At 37.1% G+C, this 18,683-nt stretch overlaps 1 protein-coding gene across 2 annotated transcripts; it reads right to left on the bottom strand.

Annotated features, from left to right (window-relative positions):
• Positions 1-3,232: 3,232 nt before the first annotated feature.
• On the bottom strand, positions 3,233-8,637 carry fancg (FA complementation group G). 2 transcript variants are annotated; one of them, XM_081365760.1, is made up of 14 exons: positions 8,424-8,637; positions 8,253-8,337; positions 8,043-8,168; positions 7,767-7,957; positions 7,437-7,578; positions 7,106-7,236; positions 6,764-6,910; positions 5,473-5,627; positions 5,285-5,351; positions 4,773-5,077; positions 4,645-4,685; positions 4,190-4,357; positions 3,978-4,092; positions 3,233-3,850 (listed from the first exon to the last, which is right to left on the bottom strand). In XM_081365760.1, the coding sequence occupies exons 1-14, from the start codon at positions 8,490-8,492 to the stop codon at positions 3,742-3,744; spliced, it is 1,851 nt and encodes a 616-aa protein (XP_081221886.1). In that variant the 5' UTR covers positions 8,493-8,637; the 3' UTR covers positions 3,233-3,741. The 2 variants fall into 2 exon arrangements, with proteins under 2 accessions (XP_081221886.1, XP_081221887.1); XM_081365761.1 differs by having other exon boundaries at positions 3,547-3,828; positions 8,424-8,631.
• Between the last annotated feature and the right edge of the window lie 10,046 nt (positions 8,638-18,683).

Genomic DNA, 18,683 nt, shown 5'->3' with positions numbered 1-18,683 from the left:
TGTATCTTGGGAAGGAAGCCGAGTTGGGGCTCCAGATTCTGGGGTTTTGGGGGGTCTCCTAGTGGGCCCCCCACACCGGTAGTATGCAGCCTTAGGTCGGCTTGACTCTGGAGTTATGCCTGATCAAAGTTCCACAGAAAGTGACCATATCTTTGGAAGAAAGCCGAGTTAGGGCTCATTACTCCCGGCATAGGGGGCCCACTGGGTGACCCCTCCATGCCCGAAGTCCGGAGCCCCAACTCGGCTTGGGTCCTGAGTTTTGCCCGGTCAAAGCTGGACAGGAAATGGTGGTATCTCGGAGCCGGACGGTCCCAGGGGCTCAGGACTGTGGGGGATGTAGGGTCCCTCTGGGACCTCTCCATGCCCGGAATCTCAAGCCTTAACTCAGCTTGGCTCCCGAATTATACCCGGTTACACATAAAGGACTTTAGGACAAAACGGGCTCTATCTCATTTGAATGAATGTGTGTAATTTGTAGGCCTATCTAAATATAGTTGTAAATTAAGGTAGTAAGTAAGTTAAGGTTAAAAGGTTAGTAAGGTAAAAGCACACAAAGAAATGTTATCATTAAACACTTTCAGAAAATGGATCAAAGTTTGCAATTAGAGGGATTCCTCATTGAAACACATAAGGTGAGCTTAAATGGTTCCACAGTGAGTAATGGTGAAAAAAGACAATGTTTTCCTTTAAAAATGTAAGATATGTTTACAAATACATGCAAGGAGCTTAAATATACTGTGGACTAGTATGATAGTTGTTTTCATTGTGCCCACATTGAGAAATGTTAATTTTTTTTCATTCAAGTTTAGCTTGTGTTGGCTCTAGTTTGCATGCATTTGCGGCGCTGTACCATTTAAGCCCATCTTAAAAAAAAGTTAATTTATGAAAATAATCTTCTCTACAAAACAATTTATGATGTATTTATTTGTAAATTAATGTAAAATGAATCACAAAACATTTATTGTTTGCAGTTCACATACTTAATTCTTTGGCAGTCTAGCCTTTCTGTAAGGCTAATGGTTTGACCTAGAGATTAGCTTTGAACGTAAGCTAATAAAACTCATCTTTCCATTTGAAGGAAAATTATATAAAATGATAAAGTACAATTTGTACTACATACACCAAAAACAATACATGTATCTCTTATTTTACATAATATCAATATAGTTACCAAAGAAATGGCTGAAAATTGCTGAAATGTGTTGATTTCTGAAGGGTCCCGAAACACCAAAGTTTTGGGGTGACTTTGTGTGAGGTCCCATGAGACAGCATGCACATGGGTGGGGCTAACTCAACATTGCCAAATGTGATTGCATGCAATAAAAAATGCCAGGGAAGTAACAAATCACTGGATTGGTTAAAATAATGAGCAGCATAAAATATAATTTTTATTTTTTTGCTTCTAAGTTGAAAGTAGGCTTAATGGGTACATGGGCTTAATTTACTGTTCAAATCAATGTGACCCACATTGGGATTATTCATTTTTAGTTCAAACTTCAAACCAATCAAAAGAGGAAACAAGCAGTTCAGAAAAGAGGAACACACACACACACACACACACACACACACACACACACACACACACACACACACTATGTCTCAGATAATATACATTTTTTTTTAAATAATAATTATTTAAATGAGCTGGAATGCAGAGCAATGTGGTGAATGTATATATAATATTACTGTCATAATAAATAGGTGCATCTGAAAAAATCTAATATTGTCAAAGTATATTTTTCATCAAGTTAAGCAAGTGACAATATTAATATATTCTATACTCTTAACAAGTAAACTAAAATGTTACAAGCATTTTTTAATGTAGATAATTACGGCCTATAGCTAAAAAACCCCTCAAAATATTAGAATATCTAATCAGTTTGATTAAATTGTCTGTTGTATAGCCTGAGGAAGGCTCTTAAGCCGAAACGTTTTGGTATTTTTTAGAAACTATTAAAGTTCCCCTCACCACAAGTGCTGTTGGTTTCTCTTTTGTACTTTTTATGAGTTTGATTAAATTACCATTCATACAGTATAAATACCAGATATCTCTCTGTCTAGTTCAATACACACAACCAAATCATGGGGAAGACTGCTGACTTGACAGTTGTCCAGAAGACGATCATCAACACCCTCCACAAGGAAGGTAAGCAACAGAAGGTCATTGCTGAAAGGGCTGGCTGTTCGCAGAGCGCTGTATCGAAGCATATTGAAGTTGACTAGAAGGGAATAGTGTGGCAGGAATAACCACAGGCTTGAGAAGATTGTCAAGCAAAGCCCATTCAAGAACTTGGGAGAGTCAGTGCACCAGAGACACCACGCACAGGTGTCTTCGGAAATGGGCTACAACTGTCACATTCCTAGTACCAAGTCACTCCTGAGCCAGAGATAACATCAGAAGCATCTTACCTGGGCAAAGGAGAAAAAGAACTGGACTGATGCTCAGTGGTCCAAAGTCCTCTTTTCAGATGAAAGTAATTTTTTCATTCCATTTAGAAATCAAAGTCCCAGAGTTTGGAGGAAAAGTGGAGAGGCACACAATCCAAGTTGCTTGAAGAACAGTGTGAATTTTCCAGTCGGTGATGATTTGCGATGCCATGTCATCTACTGGTGGTGGTCCACTGTGTCAGCCGTCTACCAGGAGATTTTAGAGCTTCATGCTTCCATCTGCTGACAAGCTTTTTGGAGATGCTGATTTCCTTTTCCAGCAGGATGTCACACCTGCCCATAGTGCAAAAACTATTACCAACTGGTTTGCTGACGATGATATTACAGTACCAACTCGCCTGACCTGTATTGTCAAGAGAAAGATGAGAAACAGACGAGCAGAAGGCCGCTATCAAAGCATCCTTGGCTTCAATAACGGCTCAGCAGTGGCACAAGCTGATCGCCTCCATGCCACACCTCATTGATGCAGTAATTCGTGCTAAAGGAGTATTGAGTCCACAACTGAACATTGTGCTTTTCAGAACTTGAACATCTCTGTATTGTAAATCCTTTTTTGATTGATCTTAGGAAATATTCTAATATTTTGAGCTGTAAGCCGTACTCATCGATATTAATACAAGGCTTGAAATACTTCACTTTATGTGTAATCTAGAATATTTGAATTTTGAATTAAATATACACTTTTCCATGATATTCAAAAAAATATATGCACCTATAATATACTTACATCATGTAAGTTACATGCGACTGTGCGGGTTGAAATAAGGAGCATGATATAAAGATTAAATGAAATATTTTTTAATAAAATAATTATTTATACATTTCAAATCCTTTTCATTATCAATTTTGTTTTCTAGATAATAGATAAAAGGGGTTCATTTCCATTCCAAAAACAAGATGCTAATCAGAAAATCCCCACTATTTTAGACTTATTTTGTTTAGCATGTATAAAATATACACATAATTTGATTCCAGGCTGGATGCTTTCTCTTTTCATTCTGACAAGTGGAATGCAACCTTATTGGAAATGGTTGAATAAAATGTCAACATTAGAGGAGATGTCAAAATGAGACATTGTAGCATGAAATCCTGCCCTCTGATTAGCACAGCTCTTTAATTTTGTTTTAGGGATGACACTTCAGCTACAGTAGTAGGGGTATTACTATGCTACATGGTTACATCTGATAACACAATTAGACAAAAGGAAAAGGAAATTAAAACAGTCTTTTTTGTATGTAGTTATGCACCAAAAAAGATGACATGGTGCAATTTATAATAGAGAGCATCCTCGTCTTATGTCATTACATTTTTGGCATGAATGTATTCGCCCATTTTCTTCTTCAAGTCAGTGAAGTCAAAATCTGTGTCCTCTGGCCACGCCTGCAAATACAGCGGTAGGTTTCTGTAACGCAAGTCAGAAAAATGACTGAACAATCATTACACCAGTTACAGAAATTATAGATTGCAATGATGTGTGTCTTTAATGTGTAAAAGTCATAGTGGGACATATAACTTGTCCAATAGCTTACATTGACTTAGGTGTATCTGAAGTACTATGGGCTTCTCTCCAGTTAGCTGATGCTTCCTCTCTACGATCAAGCCTCCACAAGACCTCAGTTAGCCACATTTTAGTATTCTTACAACCTAGTGAAATTCAATTCCACATGTAAATTTGAGAAGGACAGGGCAATGTATCAGACTAAGCACAATTCACTATAATGAAAGCATATCAGCTGAAAACCTGGTGTCATCTGGAGACTTAGATGAAGATCTCTCAGGGCCTCCTTCAATTGACCCCTTTCCAAAAAGCAGCGCCCTCTACCAGCTAGTGCTTGTCCTTTTGCTGCTTCCAAAGTCACCATTCTTTCAACCATTGCTTCAGTGTTTCCAAGATGTCTTTGTTTCCAGTCTAAAAGTTTGATGAAACCATTTAAGTAATGATACATGAAAGAAGACAATAAAACAAGCTCACACATCAAATGTGGCTTCAGTAAGATAAAAATGGGAACACAGCTTCATCTCTTGAATGCAGATCTGTTATAAATAGATACTGGATGAGAACCCTAGGATAAAAATATTTGTGTATGGTTAATTTTATCTCTAAGTCTGCGTTTTTCAACCTGGATGATACTTCACAAACAAAGACACACAAAGCTTAGTGTGATTCCGCAATCTAGAAAGAAAGAGATTACTTACCTTTCTGTTTAATAAACACTTTCACCAGCTGATTAATCGCTCTGAAAGGAAAGAACAAGAGAGCATTTGCATAAAACATGATTTGCCAACAAAGCTAGGTACTGAATGAAACTCTCATCACATCGTACCTTGTGAAGTTTGTAATAGCCTCTTTGGTGTCCTTCAGTTTCCAGTGGGCTTGTGCTTGAAGGAGATGGGCCGCACCAGCCCATAATACAAAGTCCACATTTTCAAGTATGACATCGGAATCAGATTTTTGTTTTTCAACAGCATCAAGTAGCAGCCTCTTGGGAATGAAGTCTAAAGTGCTAGTGATGACCTCCTCGCAGACCACAAGAGCATCACTATACCTTTGAGCTTTCAACAAAGCAAATCCTGCTTCAAGGTAGACCACTGGGATTCTGGGAAAATAAGTGCCATCCCCTGTGGATACCTGAAACACAGACAGGTTATTGTCTCATGTTTGATGAGGTTTGCATCACTGATTAAGTTATTTTCCTCTTCATTACTGTGGAGTTGCTTTGAAACAATATGTATTGCATAAAGCACTATATAAATAAAGGTGACTTCACTTGAATCAGTCACATCACTTTGTATGCATTATTTCTGAATCTGATGCATGAAAAAGTGCAGTCCTTACAAGATCTTTGCCATCTGATTGCAATGACGCCAACAGATCAAGATAGTGCTCAACACCATCTGAAATACTGATTGACAAAAATGATATATATTTTGTTTAGAGGTTTAGTATTCTGTAAAAGTTTTTCTAAATCTGATTTAAATATTGGTATTTGATCAAGCATTGGTCCTTTTTGAAGGATCACTTGCCTGCCATTGAACACACATGTGTGAGCTAAAGTGTGCAGAATCAGAGAGGAGGAAGGGACTCTGCTGATGAAGGTCATCTGTTCACCACCAAGCAGTGTAGCTGGAGAGACCAGTGAAGCACTAGATGAACTTTTATCAGCCTGCAGCTGGACTGCCTGTAAACAAAGCAAGAGAAAAGTATTGTTTCACAAACACATTTTAAAATGACACTACATAACATGCAGGAAATACATTTATTGGATTATTATGAAAGAATGTGAAACACCTTTTGAAGCGAAAGCAGCGAATGTCAGCTGAAAACTTGTTGCTACTTAAGTGATGTAAGTGATGTTGGGTGACGTCACTTCTTGTTGATGTTTAAAGTATTGTCAAACAAAACGGAGGCTAGCTAGACCCTCCCTCCTCCTCATCCGCGCACTAACCCCCCAAATCCTTCTTGTCGGTTATTGGCTGGAACAGTTTGTTGTGTTTCGTGGTGCGGGTTAAGGCTGATTTATACTTCTGCGTCGGACCTACGCCGGAGCCTCTACGCTGTAGGCAACGCGTTGGTTTTAATTTATACTTCTGCGTCGTTGTCCGCGTTCACGCGCGCAGAGGGAGCATGTGAAACCCGAGGGAGCGGTCCTAGCAGACCAATCACAGCGCTTGCGTCCGCGTAGAGTTGACGCGTTGTTACATTTTTGGAGAGGTGCACGTCAGGGTACGCCGAAGGGTATGCGCGCTACACACAGCCTACGACGTAGCTACGGCGTAAGTTCGACGCAGAAGTATAAATTGGGCTTTAGCCCAGTTTGTTTTTGTTGTTTGTGGAGCCTGTGGTGTCTACAGAGACCGCGTTTTTTTCAGTGTGTTCAGGGGACAGGCAGCTAGCGGATAGTGAGGAGATGTTTGCTGTATGTGACAAAAAATGTTTTGGCCTAAAAAACTCGTGACATTGCTTAGAGCACCTTTAAATGTATTTGTTTTAGGTCTACTTTGTTGATGCTAGAAGACAGTCATGAGATATGGACCTTTGGTACTTATTTGTTCATTTATTGTTTTTAATATAGTATTAGTATAGTAATATCATTAGTAATGAGTTGTTGTATGGTCAGTGTGAAGTAAGGACAGCAATTAATAATTTGTTATCACTGATATCTCAAGCTGTTAATGATTTTGTGTAAATGCACCTCTCATACATGCCGTAAAGCACAAGGTACATTGCATAAAATAATAAAAAATATTGTAAATAATATAGTTAATAATACTAATAAGAAGAAGAAGCAAAAAAGTTGTGTGCAGAATGACTCACTGAGTAAAGAAGATGCAGGGCCTCAATTTCTGCCTTTGAATTGCCAAGCTGCCTGAACACCAGAGCACTCTGATAAAGTGCACTATGGCATGCACAATCCAGCTCCACAGCCTTCTGATAAAAGTGGAGAGCACAATGGGGCTGACCCTGCACGGACATAAGAAAAGAGCCTCAAGAGACTAATTATGACCCACCACACATGTATCAGTTAAACAAACTCAATTAATCAAATATAAACAGGAACTGATTCAGAAACTGTTGGTTCAAGATTTGGTCTATTTAGGTCTATTAAGTTCAGGCCAGAGTTCACTGGCTAAAGGATTGTAGAACAGAGCTTCTTACCAGCTTAGCAAAACTCTGGCCTGTAAGAGTGTGAATGTGTGCCAAGAGACTTCTGGGACTTGGGAGGCCTTTAGCCTCCTGAAAAGCCTCAAGGGCCTCTGAATATTTCTCCATCTTCATCTGTTCCACCCCTAAACCAAGAAACACATTTTAGGACTAATGGCAGTTCTACTATTTATTATTTTAAATTGCAAAGAAATCTATATTGTGTCTTACCTAAATACAATCTTTTATCATAAAACAACACTTACATGTACTGTGAATTTCTTCTGACATTAATATAATGACCTACATATTGCATAAATAATAAGTTAGTTCAGACGTTTCTTACCTTGACATATCACAGTGCAGATGTGCAAAAGATCCTTGAGGTCCTTTGCTGCCATGGCAACCATTAGTGAGGAGTCTTCTTCCATGCTCAAAGCAAGGTTTCGTGTTTCTGTCAGTAGATTCACAGGTGCTGAATGCTCTCTCTGAGAGGAGATGAGGATGACAGCAGTATAGCAGTCAAATATACATTATTAAAATAAATGTTTTTTTTTTTTTAGAGATTATCTCTATGTATTAGTATTGCAAAACTCTCAACCAGAGGGTCGGACGCTTCAGCAAACTTCCAAGGGGAGTCTTACCATTATATTTATAAAGATTATAAGAACAATACCTTGTGGTTAGTCTGTGTCAGAAGAGTAAGAATTTTCTCTAACTGACAGTGCATGAGCCACAGCATCCACTGAATCAGCAGAAGCTTGTAGACATACGGCACAATGGCTGAGGTGCCAAAAGTCTGAAGAACAGCCTCCCACAACTTCACTGGATCAGAACTGGACACCTGAGATCCTGCAGCCTCTAAAGCTACAGCAAAACAGAAAGATGGAGGGAACATAAAACATACAGCATAGAAATCATTAATAATACAAAAAGACAATGCTTCAATTACCTCTTAATAATGTGTGGATGAGACTCTCCTCGACCTCACTGGGGTTGGAGGAACCCAACGAGAATAAAAACGTATTGTATGAAACTGTCATTTCAAGTTTGAGTCGTTCAGTAGCTGCTGGTATTCCTGTGTAAACACAATATGATTATAAACTTCTGTCAATATAACCATGCTGTGTAAGCCATCAAAAGTAACAAATGATGACAGTACCTTGAATTTTCTGAAGCAGTTTAAGGCTTTCTGAACAACATCGCTTCCGAACATCTTGATTTGGCTCAAGGTTTACTCCGTTTTGCTGAAACGGTAAACGGTACGTGTATTTATGCGTAAGATAATTTTACTGTAAACGATCAAAAAAGATATTTTGCTACAGTAAGTTACCTTCCAAGTCAATATTATGTTGTTATTCTCCTCACTCCATCTATCAACTAAACAGGGAATAGTAGACATGTCAAAGACTCGAAATATAGGCAGTCAACAGATACCTAACATTTCATGTGTATTTTATTAAATCCAAGCTCATGCATATTTCGGATTCGGAATCAGTCGGCCCCCTTCCTCATCTGATTCGAACATTCCCTCCTCCTCTAAGTCTAAACAAATGACTAGTGATACAGCGCCACCTGCTGTTTAGGATGCAATAGTCTAAACCGAAATAAGTAATATAACCATTCCAATGACTCCGAAGCTGTTCAGTTAAGGTAAAAAAAGTTACTTAGTTCACCTTCAATGTATTTTAAATATAAAGAAATCGCACACTGTTAAGAACGTTCTAGTGATCATTTCTGTTCATTTCAAATGTCACAATTGTATTATTGTTAAAATAAGATTGTTTGTTTAAATGCTTGATTGCTTATTTTTCAGCAGGCTATATCATCTCTGTGTGGGTCATTTTGTAGTGCATTTTATTAAGTAAAGAAAATTGTGTTGAATCTTAATGCCTTCACTGTTATGCCACACAATCTCTGCGGAACAAAAGAGCATTTCACAATTTTGGGGCGTTTTCAAACGGGTATAGACCACACTGTGGTAGGGTTGCCACCTTTGATTTGTGAAAAACCGGGACACTCAGATTTTTTTTTCTGTTGGGGGGGAGGGGGGGTGTTTTTGCATGATTTTCCAGCGCTGTTTTTCCTTTATATTTAACTGAAATTTTTAACTCTAAAAAAAAATAATATTGCAAATAAGTGTATTGTGATTGTCAAAACATTTTAGTAACTAAACTGAATTGTATTAGGTTTAGTGACAACATGTTATATGGTACAATTTTTCAAAGTTTTGTATTATTGCTTGAAACAAATTTCAGGATTTCAATTCAGTTCAATTCTTGTGATTTGATTTAATTGACTGATTTGGATAAATATTAGAAGATAGGCATTCATTTTTCTCAAGAAAAAAATCTCACCTAATGCTGTAAATATACAGAGAGCCTTATCAGCTTGTAAAATTATTTAAGGTTAAAAATAACTTTATTTAACAAATTAAATATAATGCATTTTTTTATTATAATAACAACTTTATTTAATGATAAGTAAATATAATAAATATGTAATATAGTAGCCTGTGTTTAGCAAAATATGAAACCTCAAAAAATATGAAATCTCTATAGCTCTTTTTTCTAGCTAACTAACGTGCTAGCCTATTATGGTCATCAAATGGCTTTCCTGAGATAATTGTTATGTGGCAATTGTTCTCCAGCTGTTTTATTGACCCTTTCCGCGATTGAAAAACACTGATTGATCGATATTATGTATGATGAATATACATTTCGGTAAGTTGTATGTTTTATTTTAACATTGTTCATTCGTGTTTATTTACTATTAGGTGATCAGTTCACGTGCCGCTAGGGATCTTTCACGTCACATTTAGGCTACAAACGCCAAAACGGTGTTTATTGTTTGAATTTCGTAATAAAATTGACAGAATCTGAGAGCTGAGATTTTTTTATATCATAACTAACCTGCTCTGTCTAGTCTGTCGGTCTCCGTGTCCTCTTTGCTTCGCGATTTTTCTGTGCGTGAGAAGGGTTAATTGCGCGTGGCAGCTCTGCAGTAATAGTAGAAGGAAACGGTTTGAAACCAGGAAATTCTACTTTAGAAGTACATTTTTAACAAAAAACCGGGACAATTCGTGTCCCGGGAAAGAATATTAATTTTCCGGGACTGTCGCTCAAAAAAGAGAACAATCCCTGGAAAACCGGGACGGGTGGCAACCCTAATGTACACTCACCTAAAGGATTATTAGGAACACCATACTAATACTGTGTTTGACCCCCTTTCGCCTTCAGAACTGCCTTAATTCTACGTGGCATTGATTCAACAAGGTGCTGAAAGCATTCTTTAGAAATGTTGGCCCATATTGATAGGATAGCATCTAGCAGTTGATGGAGATTTGTGGGATGCACATCCAGGGCACGAAGCTCCCGTTCCACCACATCCCAAAGATGCTCTATTGGGTTGAGATCTGGTGACTGTGGGGGCCATTTTAGTACAGTGAACTCATTGTCATGTTCAAGAAACCAATTTGAAATGATTCAAGCTTTGTGAAATGGTGCATTATCCTGCTGGAAGTAGCCATCAGAGGATGGGTACATGGTGGTCATAAAGGGATGGACATGGTCAGAAACATTGCTCAGGTAGGCCGTGGCATTTAAACAATGCCCAATTGGCACTAAGGGGCCTAAAGTGTGCCAAGACAACATCCCCCACACCATTACATCACCACCACCAGCCTGCACAGTGGTAACAAGGCATGATGGATCCATGTTCTCATTCTGTTTACACCAAATTCTGACTCTACCATCTGAATGTCTCAACAGAAATCGAGACTCATCAGACCAGGCAACATTTGGTTATTTCATTCAAAGTTGCTCTTCTATCAGCTTGAATCAGTCGGCCCATTCTCCTCTGACCTCTAGCATCAACAAGGCATTTTCGCCCACAGGACTGCAGCATACTGGATGTTTTCCCTTTTCACACCATTCTTTGTAAACCCTAGAAATGGTTGTGTGTGAAAATCCCAGTAACTGAGCAGATTGTTAAATACTCAGACTGAGTATTATATATAAGCACTGAGACCCAATACCTTCTCAGAAATTGACCCTAAAAGTGGAAGAATTTGACAATGTTTATATATGTATGTTCATGTACATTGATATAGGCTACTCTAGAGCAGTGTTTCCCAACTTTTTTGTTTTTGTTTTTTTGCCACGGCACATTTTTGATAAGTAAAAAATCGTATGACACGCCACTATAACAAAATTGTTTAAACAAGCATTGCTTCAAATGGCATATTATTAAAAGTAGTACTCACATTAAATGTGAAACTTGAGTTTAAACATAGTCCCTTTATATAAAGTCTTTGGCAGATAGGTCAGGTAGGAACACAATAAGGTCATTGTGTGTGATATAGCCTATTTCATTGATGTTGTTGGTGATAAAACAACACCGTATTCATAGTTATTATTGTGCCTTTTTATAGATTTGGTCAGACACTTGCACGTGTCATTATAATATTAACATTCTATAAAAATTTACAGGCACGGCACATTCAAAATGGAGGGGGTTGGAGTTATGAGGGTTGACTTACAGTTCGAGGAGCCAATGGAGTTGTGAGGTTTAATCACCTCTTTTTAATGCTTTTTATTCGTTAAATATTTGTAAAACCCACATACAGATGTAAAGAATGACCAATATCATTCATTCAAAATAAAGAGATGCAAGGTTTCGTCCGACAGTGCGATTATATAGGTGTCCATTCTTATTTGTAGTATTTATTGTTTGGAATTCTATCATTTTCTACGCCACACTTGACAACCTGTCACGGCACACTAGTGTGTATACAATTATTGATCAAATAAAATAAAATAAAATAAAATAATAATTTCCCATCTTATATTTTTGTGATGGGGTACTGTCGTTGAGAAAGTAATACAAATAAACACTAACAATATTGCCAAAAATGATAGGCACTGCACAGTTTGTTAAATGTTTAGTAAGTGATACAGTGAAGTGCCTCAAGGACACGACAAATGCTTAGTGTATGATAGGAATAAAACATTATTTTATGATAAAAATTCTTTAAATGCAATCATTTTTCATTCCAATGGGCATACCAAAGTATTTTGACAAGCTTTTAACATTTAATTTTGAACCACCACTTTAAAAATTTTGGGGGACTGAAATATTGCTGAATCCCAGGAATGACCACATACTCCTTTCTCTCACCCGCTGTTGTGTTCTGCGCTATTCACATATTTTGAAGGACATAAATTAATATATATATGTCTTTATAGCACAAGAAGTCGAAATGGTCAAAAGAAAGATCAGACTACTGAGGGATCTTTAATATAGAAATCTTTCATAAACCATATTTAGCCTTCTCGTGCTTTAAGCTACAGGTCAAAATATTGATTCTGTGTTGAAGTTTCATTCACAAATGAGAAGTCATGATATGACACTTTTATTTAACCCTTTCACGCATAGTGGTCACTACAGTGGACAGCTATTAAAAATGCATTTTCTTGAATTTGCACAGGTTTTTATGGCAAAGTTGCACATCAGCCTCTTCACTGGACCCTTGTGCATCATCCTATAAATTGCAACCAAGTGGCAAGCCTTTGTATTTCGATTTTTTCCCCCTCCAAACCAAGATGGCCAAGGGTCAGTCAGACATGCCAAGTTGCTCCGGAATATCCACCCATTCCTTCTAATCTAGGAGACTCTTGTAGGTTAAAAAAAATATTGCAGCATCAAGCAATATCTAATGAGTCATATCACAGTAAAATTTTCCAAGTTTTGATTTTAGATTGAGAGAAAACTCTGATTAATCACATGTCCACTGTAGTGGACGTCATGCATCAACTGCTATATTTCAGCTACAATTCATAATTATAATGTGAATATTGTTTTTGAAATTTAAAACTTAAAAACTTAATCTGCAGTGACTTTTTCTACTGTAAATAAATGTATTTGTATTATTAGAATGTAATTTCATTGGCATCGAAAAAAGTCATGTGATTACATATGTATGACACTTGTAATTCATTATTTTATTTGTTAGATCAAAAAGTAATCTGATTTCGTAATGCACGTTATTGTAATGCGTTTTTTAATCATAACATCAAAAAGTAATCTGATTACATAATGCATGTTACTTGTAATGCGTTTCCTTACTCATAACATCAAAAAGTAATCTGATTATGTAATATGCGTTATTGTAATGCATTTCTTTACTCATAACATCACAAAGTAATCTGATTACGTAATGCATGTTACTTGTAATGCGTTTCTTTACTCGTTACATCAAAAAGTAATCTGAATGTGTTATGCATGTTACTTGTAATGCATTACCCTCAACAATGATCATTTCAGATGAGATTGAAAAAACGTATCGCGCTAGGTTTTCTCAGAGGAGGGCTATGATAGAAATGTGCATGTCCATCTTGAACATAATCAGAATTATCAGCTAATAAGGGTAAATCTCCATTAGTGCAGGGCCATATGTAGCAAAATAAAGTGTTTGGAACATTTCATATAGATTTTTGCAAATGATGTTTTTTTACTTCTTCAGACCCTATAGTTTGCAAAACTACCTGTTTCCGATTTTTTCCCGGGCTGCACAGGCCCAAAATCCAAGATGGCGGATATATCACCAAAAATTGCAAATAATCGTCTTTTTAAACATTTCAAATGGATATATGTTAGGTATATCATTATATACATACATTTTCTAATTAATTGATTGACTTGGGTAATAAATATGAACATGGGTAACATGAATTATCATGATTATCAACCAATGATGGGTGTAACCCCCATTATACTATTTATTGGCATACCCAGAAAAACGCATTGACTGATTAAAAGTTTCCTTCATATAAACTAATAATCATTTTAATTAAAATAATGTTCTGCGCTCACCACAATAATTCTGTTAACAATAAGATGACATGGAAAATTATTGGGGAGAATGGATTACATGAAGCCAATGGGAAAGATGGGAAAGATAGCCAGCCCTTGTTACTAGGAAACGAGTAACGGGCAACTGGTGTTTTTTTACTTGCTATGACCCCACTGAATACAAAACAACCTGTTCTCAATGTATTTCTTCATTTTTAGTGCCAAAATTCAAGATGGCAGACAATATGCAGAAAAATCACATAAAATAAAATATATAATCTTTTCACTTCTATAAAGGCTTTAAAATGGTAAACTTTTTGATGAAAATATTCCTAATAAGGCAGGCAAGTGAGACACAGACTATTTTCAAAATATTTATTGGATCATTTGTCAAAAAATTGGGTGAAAATTGGAAAAAATGGAAGAAAATAAATCTGCATTTTGTTTCATTATTGAAGAGTTCAACAAAAGTCAGTCAGTCATTGTCACTCAAGTATTTATCCTCATCACTCTCACTATCACTGTCACTGTCTGACTTTTCAATATTGGTGCATGTCTCCTCAGAGCCCTCACACCTGCAAAGTTGCGTGCATGGTAAGTTGTTGCTCTTGAAAGAACAGCTTTAGTCCAGGCGTTTTAAGTCAAAATGGGGGTCAACCGTGAACAAATTGCAACAGAAGCAAACTCAACTGATTTTGTATCCTCAATATGTCCTGAGTAAGGAAAAAACCCCCCCCCCGAAGAATCCCATTAGGGGAAAGTTTAGAAAAAGACCCAAATATAGCCTATTCATACGCCTATTCATTATTTTTCGCACATGAATAGGGTAAAAAATTTAACCTTTAGATATCACCATGAAAATTACTGAGTTGATACCAGGGTTCCATGCACTCACAGGTTGCGATACCACAGGCCATATCCGTGGGAAAGGAAAGGTTTCTTGTTTCAAGTCATTCATGGAGACAGACGATGATTTCATTAATGCACTTTGTAGGCTTGGTGTAGGTCCTCATCTATCTCCAGACGTGTTAGCTGGATGTGAGAAATTCATGTGTCAGCTCTTCAAACCTGGTTATGAAACAGCTAAAGCCCTTCCGTGGAACATGTTTAAAACTCTAAAACCCAACCAGGGAGTGGGAAAACTATGTCCCACTTCAGGAGCAGTTACAAAACACATTCTGAGAGCACACTGGCAAGCAAATGTTTGGGCACAAGATACAGTGCCTGCTCCAAAGATTCTTGACGCACTATCACTGGGATGGAGGCAAATTGATGATGGGCAATGGGCTCCTGTCCTGTCAAAAATTCCACCAGCACCACGGGCTGTTGTGGAGCTTGTGAAGTGCTCTTGTCTTGCCAGCCAATGCAGTAGAGTAGTCCGGGCATTTTAGGAAAAAAGGGTGAACAAATTGCAACAGAATCAAACTCAACTGATTTTGTATCCTCCATATGTCCTGAGTAAGGAAAAACAAGTAATAAAAACTCAGTGAGTGTTTTAGCGCAATTTTCTCATGCCATGGGATCACAACACTAAGAGATAGTAAATCTTTTCCTGGATTTTTTTTGTGCGTTCCCGAGATTAGACCTTCCTTAACATAATGCCGTAAACCCGAAGTCTCTAGGTGGTCTGGTTGAGGAGTAGATAGAAGTGCAAGATTGGTGCGCACAGACAGAACAGAAATCATGAGTTAACAATCGCAATTTTATCCGGTGGGAAATTGCGCTAAAAAGCCCAGAAGAATCCCATTAGGGGAAAGTTCCGAAAAAGACCCAAATATATCCTATTCATACGCCTATTCATTATTTTTCTCACATGAATAGGGTAAAAATTTTAACCTTTAGATATCACCATGAAAATTACTGAGTTACTTATGTCAAGACAAACAAAAAATGTATTACAAGTTTTTTTTAATTGTTTGTTAACATGGACAAACGGTGCATAATCTAACTACGTGTGTGCTAATTTGCATAAATACCACAACAGATCTAAACATTGGGTATAGCCAGGTGAAAATGTCTTGTTGAATCTTGTTGACATAACAGTGAAATACTTAATGTTAAGGTCTGAATGGAACCCATTTAGGCTACCCATGAACATTAATACATAGGGGAGTGAGCTGCACAAACTCAATGCAGATGGCCTGTGACGAGAATGAAGATGAGATTCTCTAGTGGTGAATTTTGTACGCAATTAGATCTTTTTATCCAGACACTTTTTATTTTACCCACCTTTTTGTCTTCTGCATTCTACTTACCCTTGTCTCCTGTTCTTCCCTCGGACTCATCCCCCAGAAACAGTCCTACGGACCCAGCACCAAACCCCATCTCTGCAATTATAATTAATAAAGGCTTTTTTAAAGTATTTCTTCCTGCCTCTATGTATTAATGCTCATGGGTAGCCTAAAGGGGTTCCATTCAGACCTTAACATTTAATCTTTTACTGTTATATGTCTACAAGATTCAACAATACATTTTCTCCTGGCTATACCCACTGTTTAGATCTGTTGTGGTATATGCAAATTAGCACATCTGTTATTAGATTATGCACCGTTTGTCCATGTTACCAAACAATTAAAAAAAACTTGTAATACATTTTTTTGTTTGTCTTGAAGTAATCAACTCAGTAATTTTCATGGTGATATCTAAAGGATACATTTTTTACCCTATTCATGTGAGAAAAATAATGAATAGGCGTATGAATAGGCTATATTTGGGTCTTTTTCTAAACTTTCCCCTAATGGGATTCTTCTGGGCTTTTTTTTCCTTACTCAGGACATATTGAGGATACAAAATCAGTTGAGTTTGCTTCTGTTGCAATTTGTTCACGGTTGACCCCAATTTTGGCTTAAAACGCCTGGACTAAAGCTGTTCTTTCAAGAGCAACAACTTACCATGCACGCAACTTTGCAGGTGTGAGGGCTCTGAGGAGACATGCACCAATATTGAAAAGTCAGACAGTGACAGTGATAGTGAGAGTGATGAGGATAAATACTTGAGTGACAATGACTGACTGACTTTTGTTGAACTCTTCAATAATGAAACAAAATGCAGATTTCTGTGATTTTTCTGCATATATTGTCTGCCATCTTGAATTTTGCCACTAAAAATGAAGAAAAAAATTGGAAACAGGTTGTTTTGTATTCAGTGGGGTCATAGCAGGTAAAAAAACACCAGTTGCAAAAATCTATATGAACCGTTCCTAAAATAACACAATTCCCCACACTACATACTCTGGTGCACTGGAGGAGCATCTGAGTGGTTTCCACAGTCTTACCTTGACAGACTGTAGAAAAATCTGATGGAATCACATCCGCATGTTATGATGTCAAAGATACGCGAAGTGCAACTTGTATGAAGTTGTATGAAGCCTTTGCAATATTTTGCATTTATATTTTTTATATATATTTTATAGTTTTCACATGATTTGATATAATTGTATTGATTAGTTCGTTAAATTCACTTACTTTATCTTTTTGATTATTGTCTTATTTAATACAGTATATCTTCAGTTTAAACCAAACGCATGCTGTCCACTCAAGTGGACATCTGAAGATCTCTTTGAAAAATTTGTAAGAAAAAATAAAATAAAAATCAATTCTTGTTTTTCATGCCCTAAGAGCAACAGAAACACATAGGAAAAAAATCCTGACTGAGGATATCATAATTCATGTAGGAAAGGGTTAAACACACACACACACACACACACACACACACACACACACACACACACACACACACACACACACACACACACACACACACACACACACACACACACACACACACACACACAGTAACACACTTTACACAGGTTCTTGGGATCCCAGAAAAATGAAAGTTTAGTCTGCTCATGCAATCCCAGTGATACCAGCCTTTGCAACTGACACATTCAGTCTAAAATATAATAAAATGACATTTACAACAAACAAACCTGTATTATTAAAATGCTAAAAACACTGCCATGTCAAATCAAAGTAAAAAATAAAATAAAAGTGTCTGCTTTGTCTGGTGTACAGGGATATGTATAGGCACAAGTAATCTCTGGAAAAGAATTAAGGCTATTAGTAGACATTACATAGTTATGACATGGATTATTCATCATGGCCTATTAAGATAAAAATGTAAATATATTTAAAATACATTAACATGTTTTCATGCATGTGTGCAATTTTGGAAACATTTACATAACACATGAAATTCAACTCTACCCAGAATAGAAGTGCTTCTACAAACTAGGAATGTTTACTTCTGCCTTCACCACAGGAGTTTATAAATTAATATTATTATACTACCATACATTTCGGCAAAATTTTAAAACGAGACGCTTTACTGACTCTCAAGGTAAAACAGAAACATAGTCTACTTAGACGCTATTGGCTCGTTTAGCGTAACGTTATAGCAAAGCATTGGCTGTGATCATATCAAACCGCTAACACACGACATAAAAACAATATAGACTATTGAGCCTAAATAACAGTTAAGAATATAAGCTTAACTTCGTTTAACGCTGAAACACAGGCTAATACCTTTATGTTAACCGAGGAGCGTGCGTTAATTATTTTCAGTCGCTTGAACACAATACAGGAAACTTAACGTGTCATAATGTAAGCGCCGCTCAGTCATCGAACGGCTGACTCCCTGATCAGTGCCCTGACTAGTGAACTAGGGAGCTGATTGAGACGCACCCGAATATTTCACAACACCTGTGTGGCGCAGTTTCTTTTCCACCTCTTTTTAACGT

This window comes from Scardinius erythrophthalmus, assembly GCF_964197995.2.
Source record: "Scardinius erythrophthalmus genome assembly, chromosome: 5".
In the NCBI taxonomy this organism is placed as follows: Eukaryota; Metazoa; Chordata; class Actinopteri; order Cypriniformes; family Leuciscidae; genus Scardinius; species Scardinius erythrophthalmus.
This window is presented reverse-complemented; position numbering and strand designations above follow the sequence as displayed.

Coding starts and splice junctions, on each gene's coding strand:
- fancg (XM_081365760.1), bottom strand. CDS start 8,492: ATGTCTACTATTCCCTGTTTAGTTGATAGATGGAGTGAGGAGAATAAC. Junction 7,958..8,042: donor CATCCACACATTATTAAGAG/GTAATTGAAGCA, acceptor GTTTTGCTGTAG/CTTTAGAGGCTGCAGGATCT. Junction 7,579..7,766: donor TGACACAGACTAACCACAAG/GTATTGTTCTTA, acceptor ATCTCCTCTCAG/AGAGAGCATTCAGCACCTGT.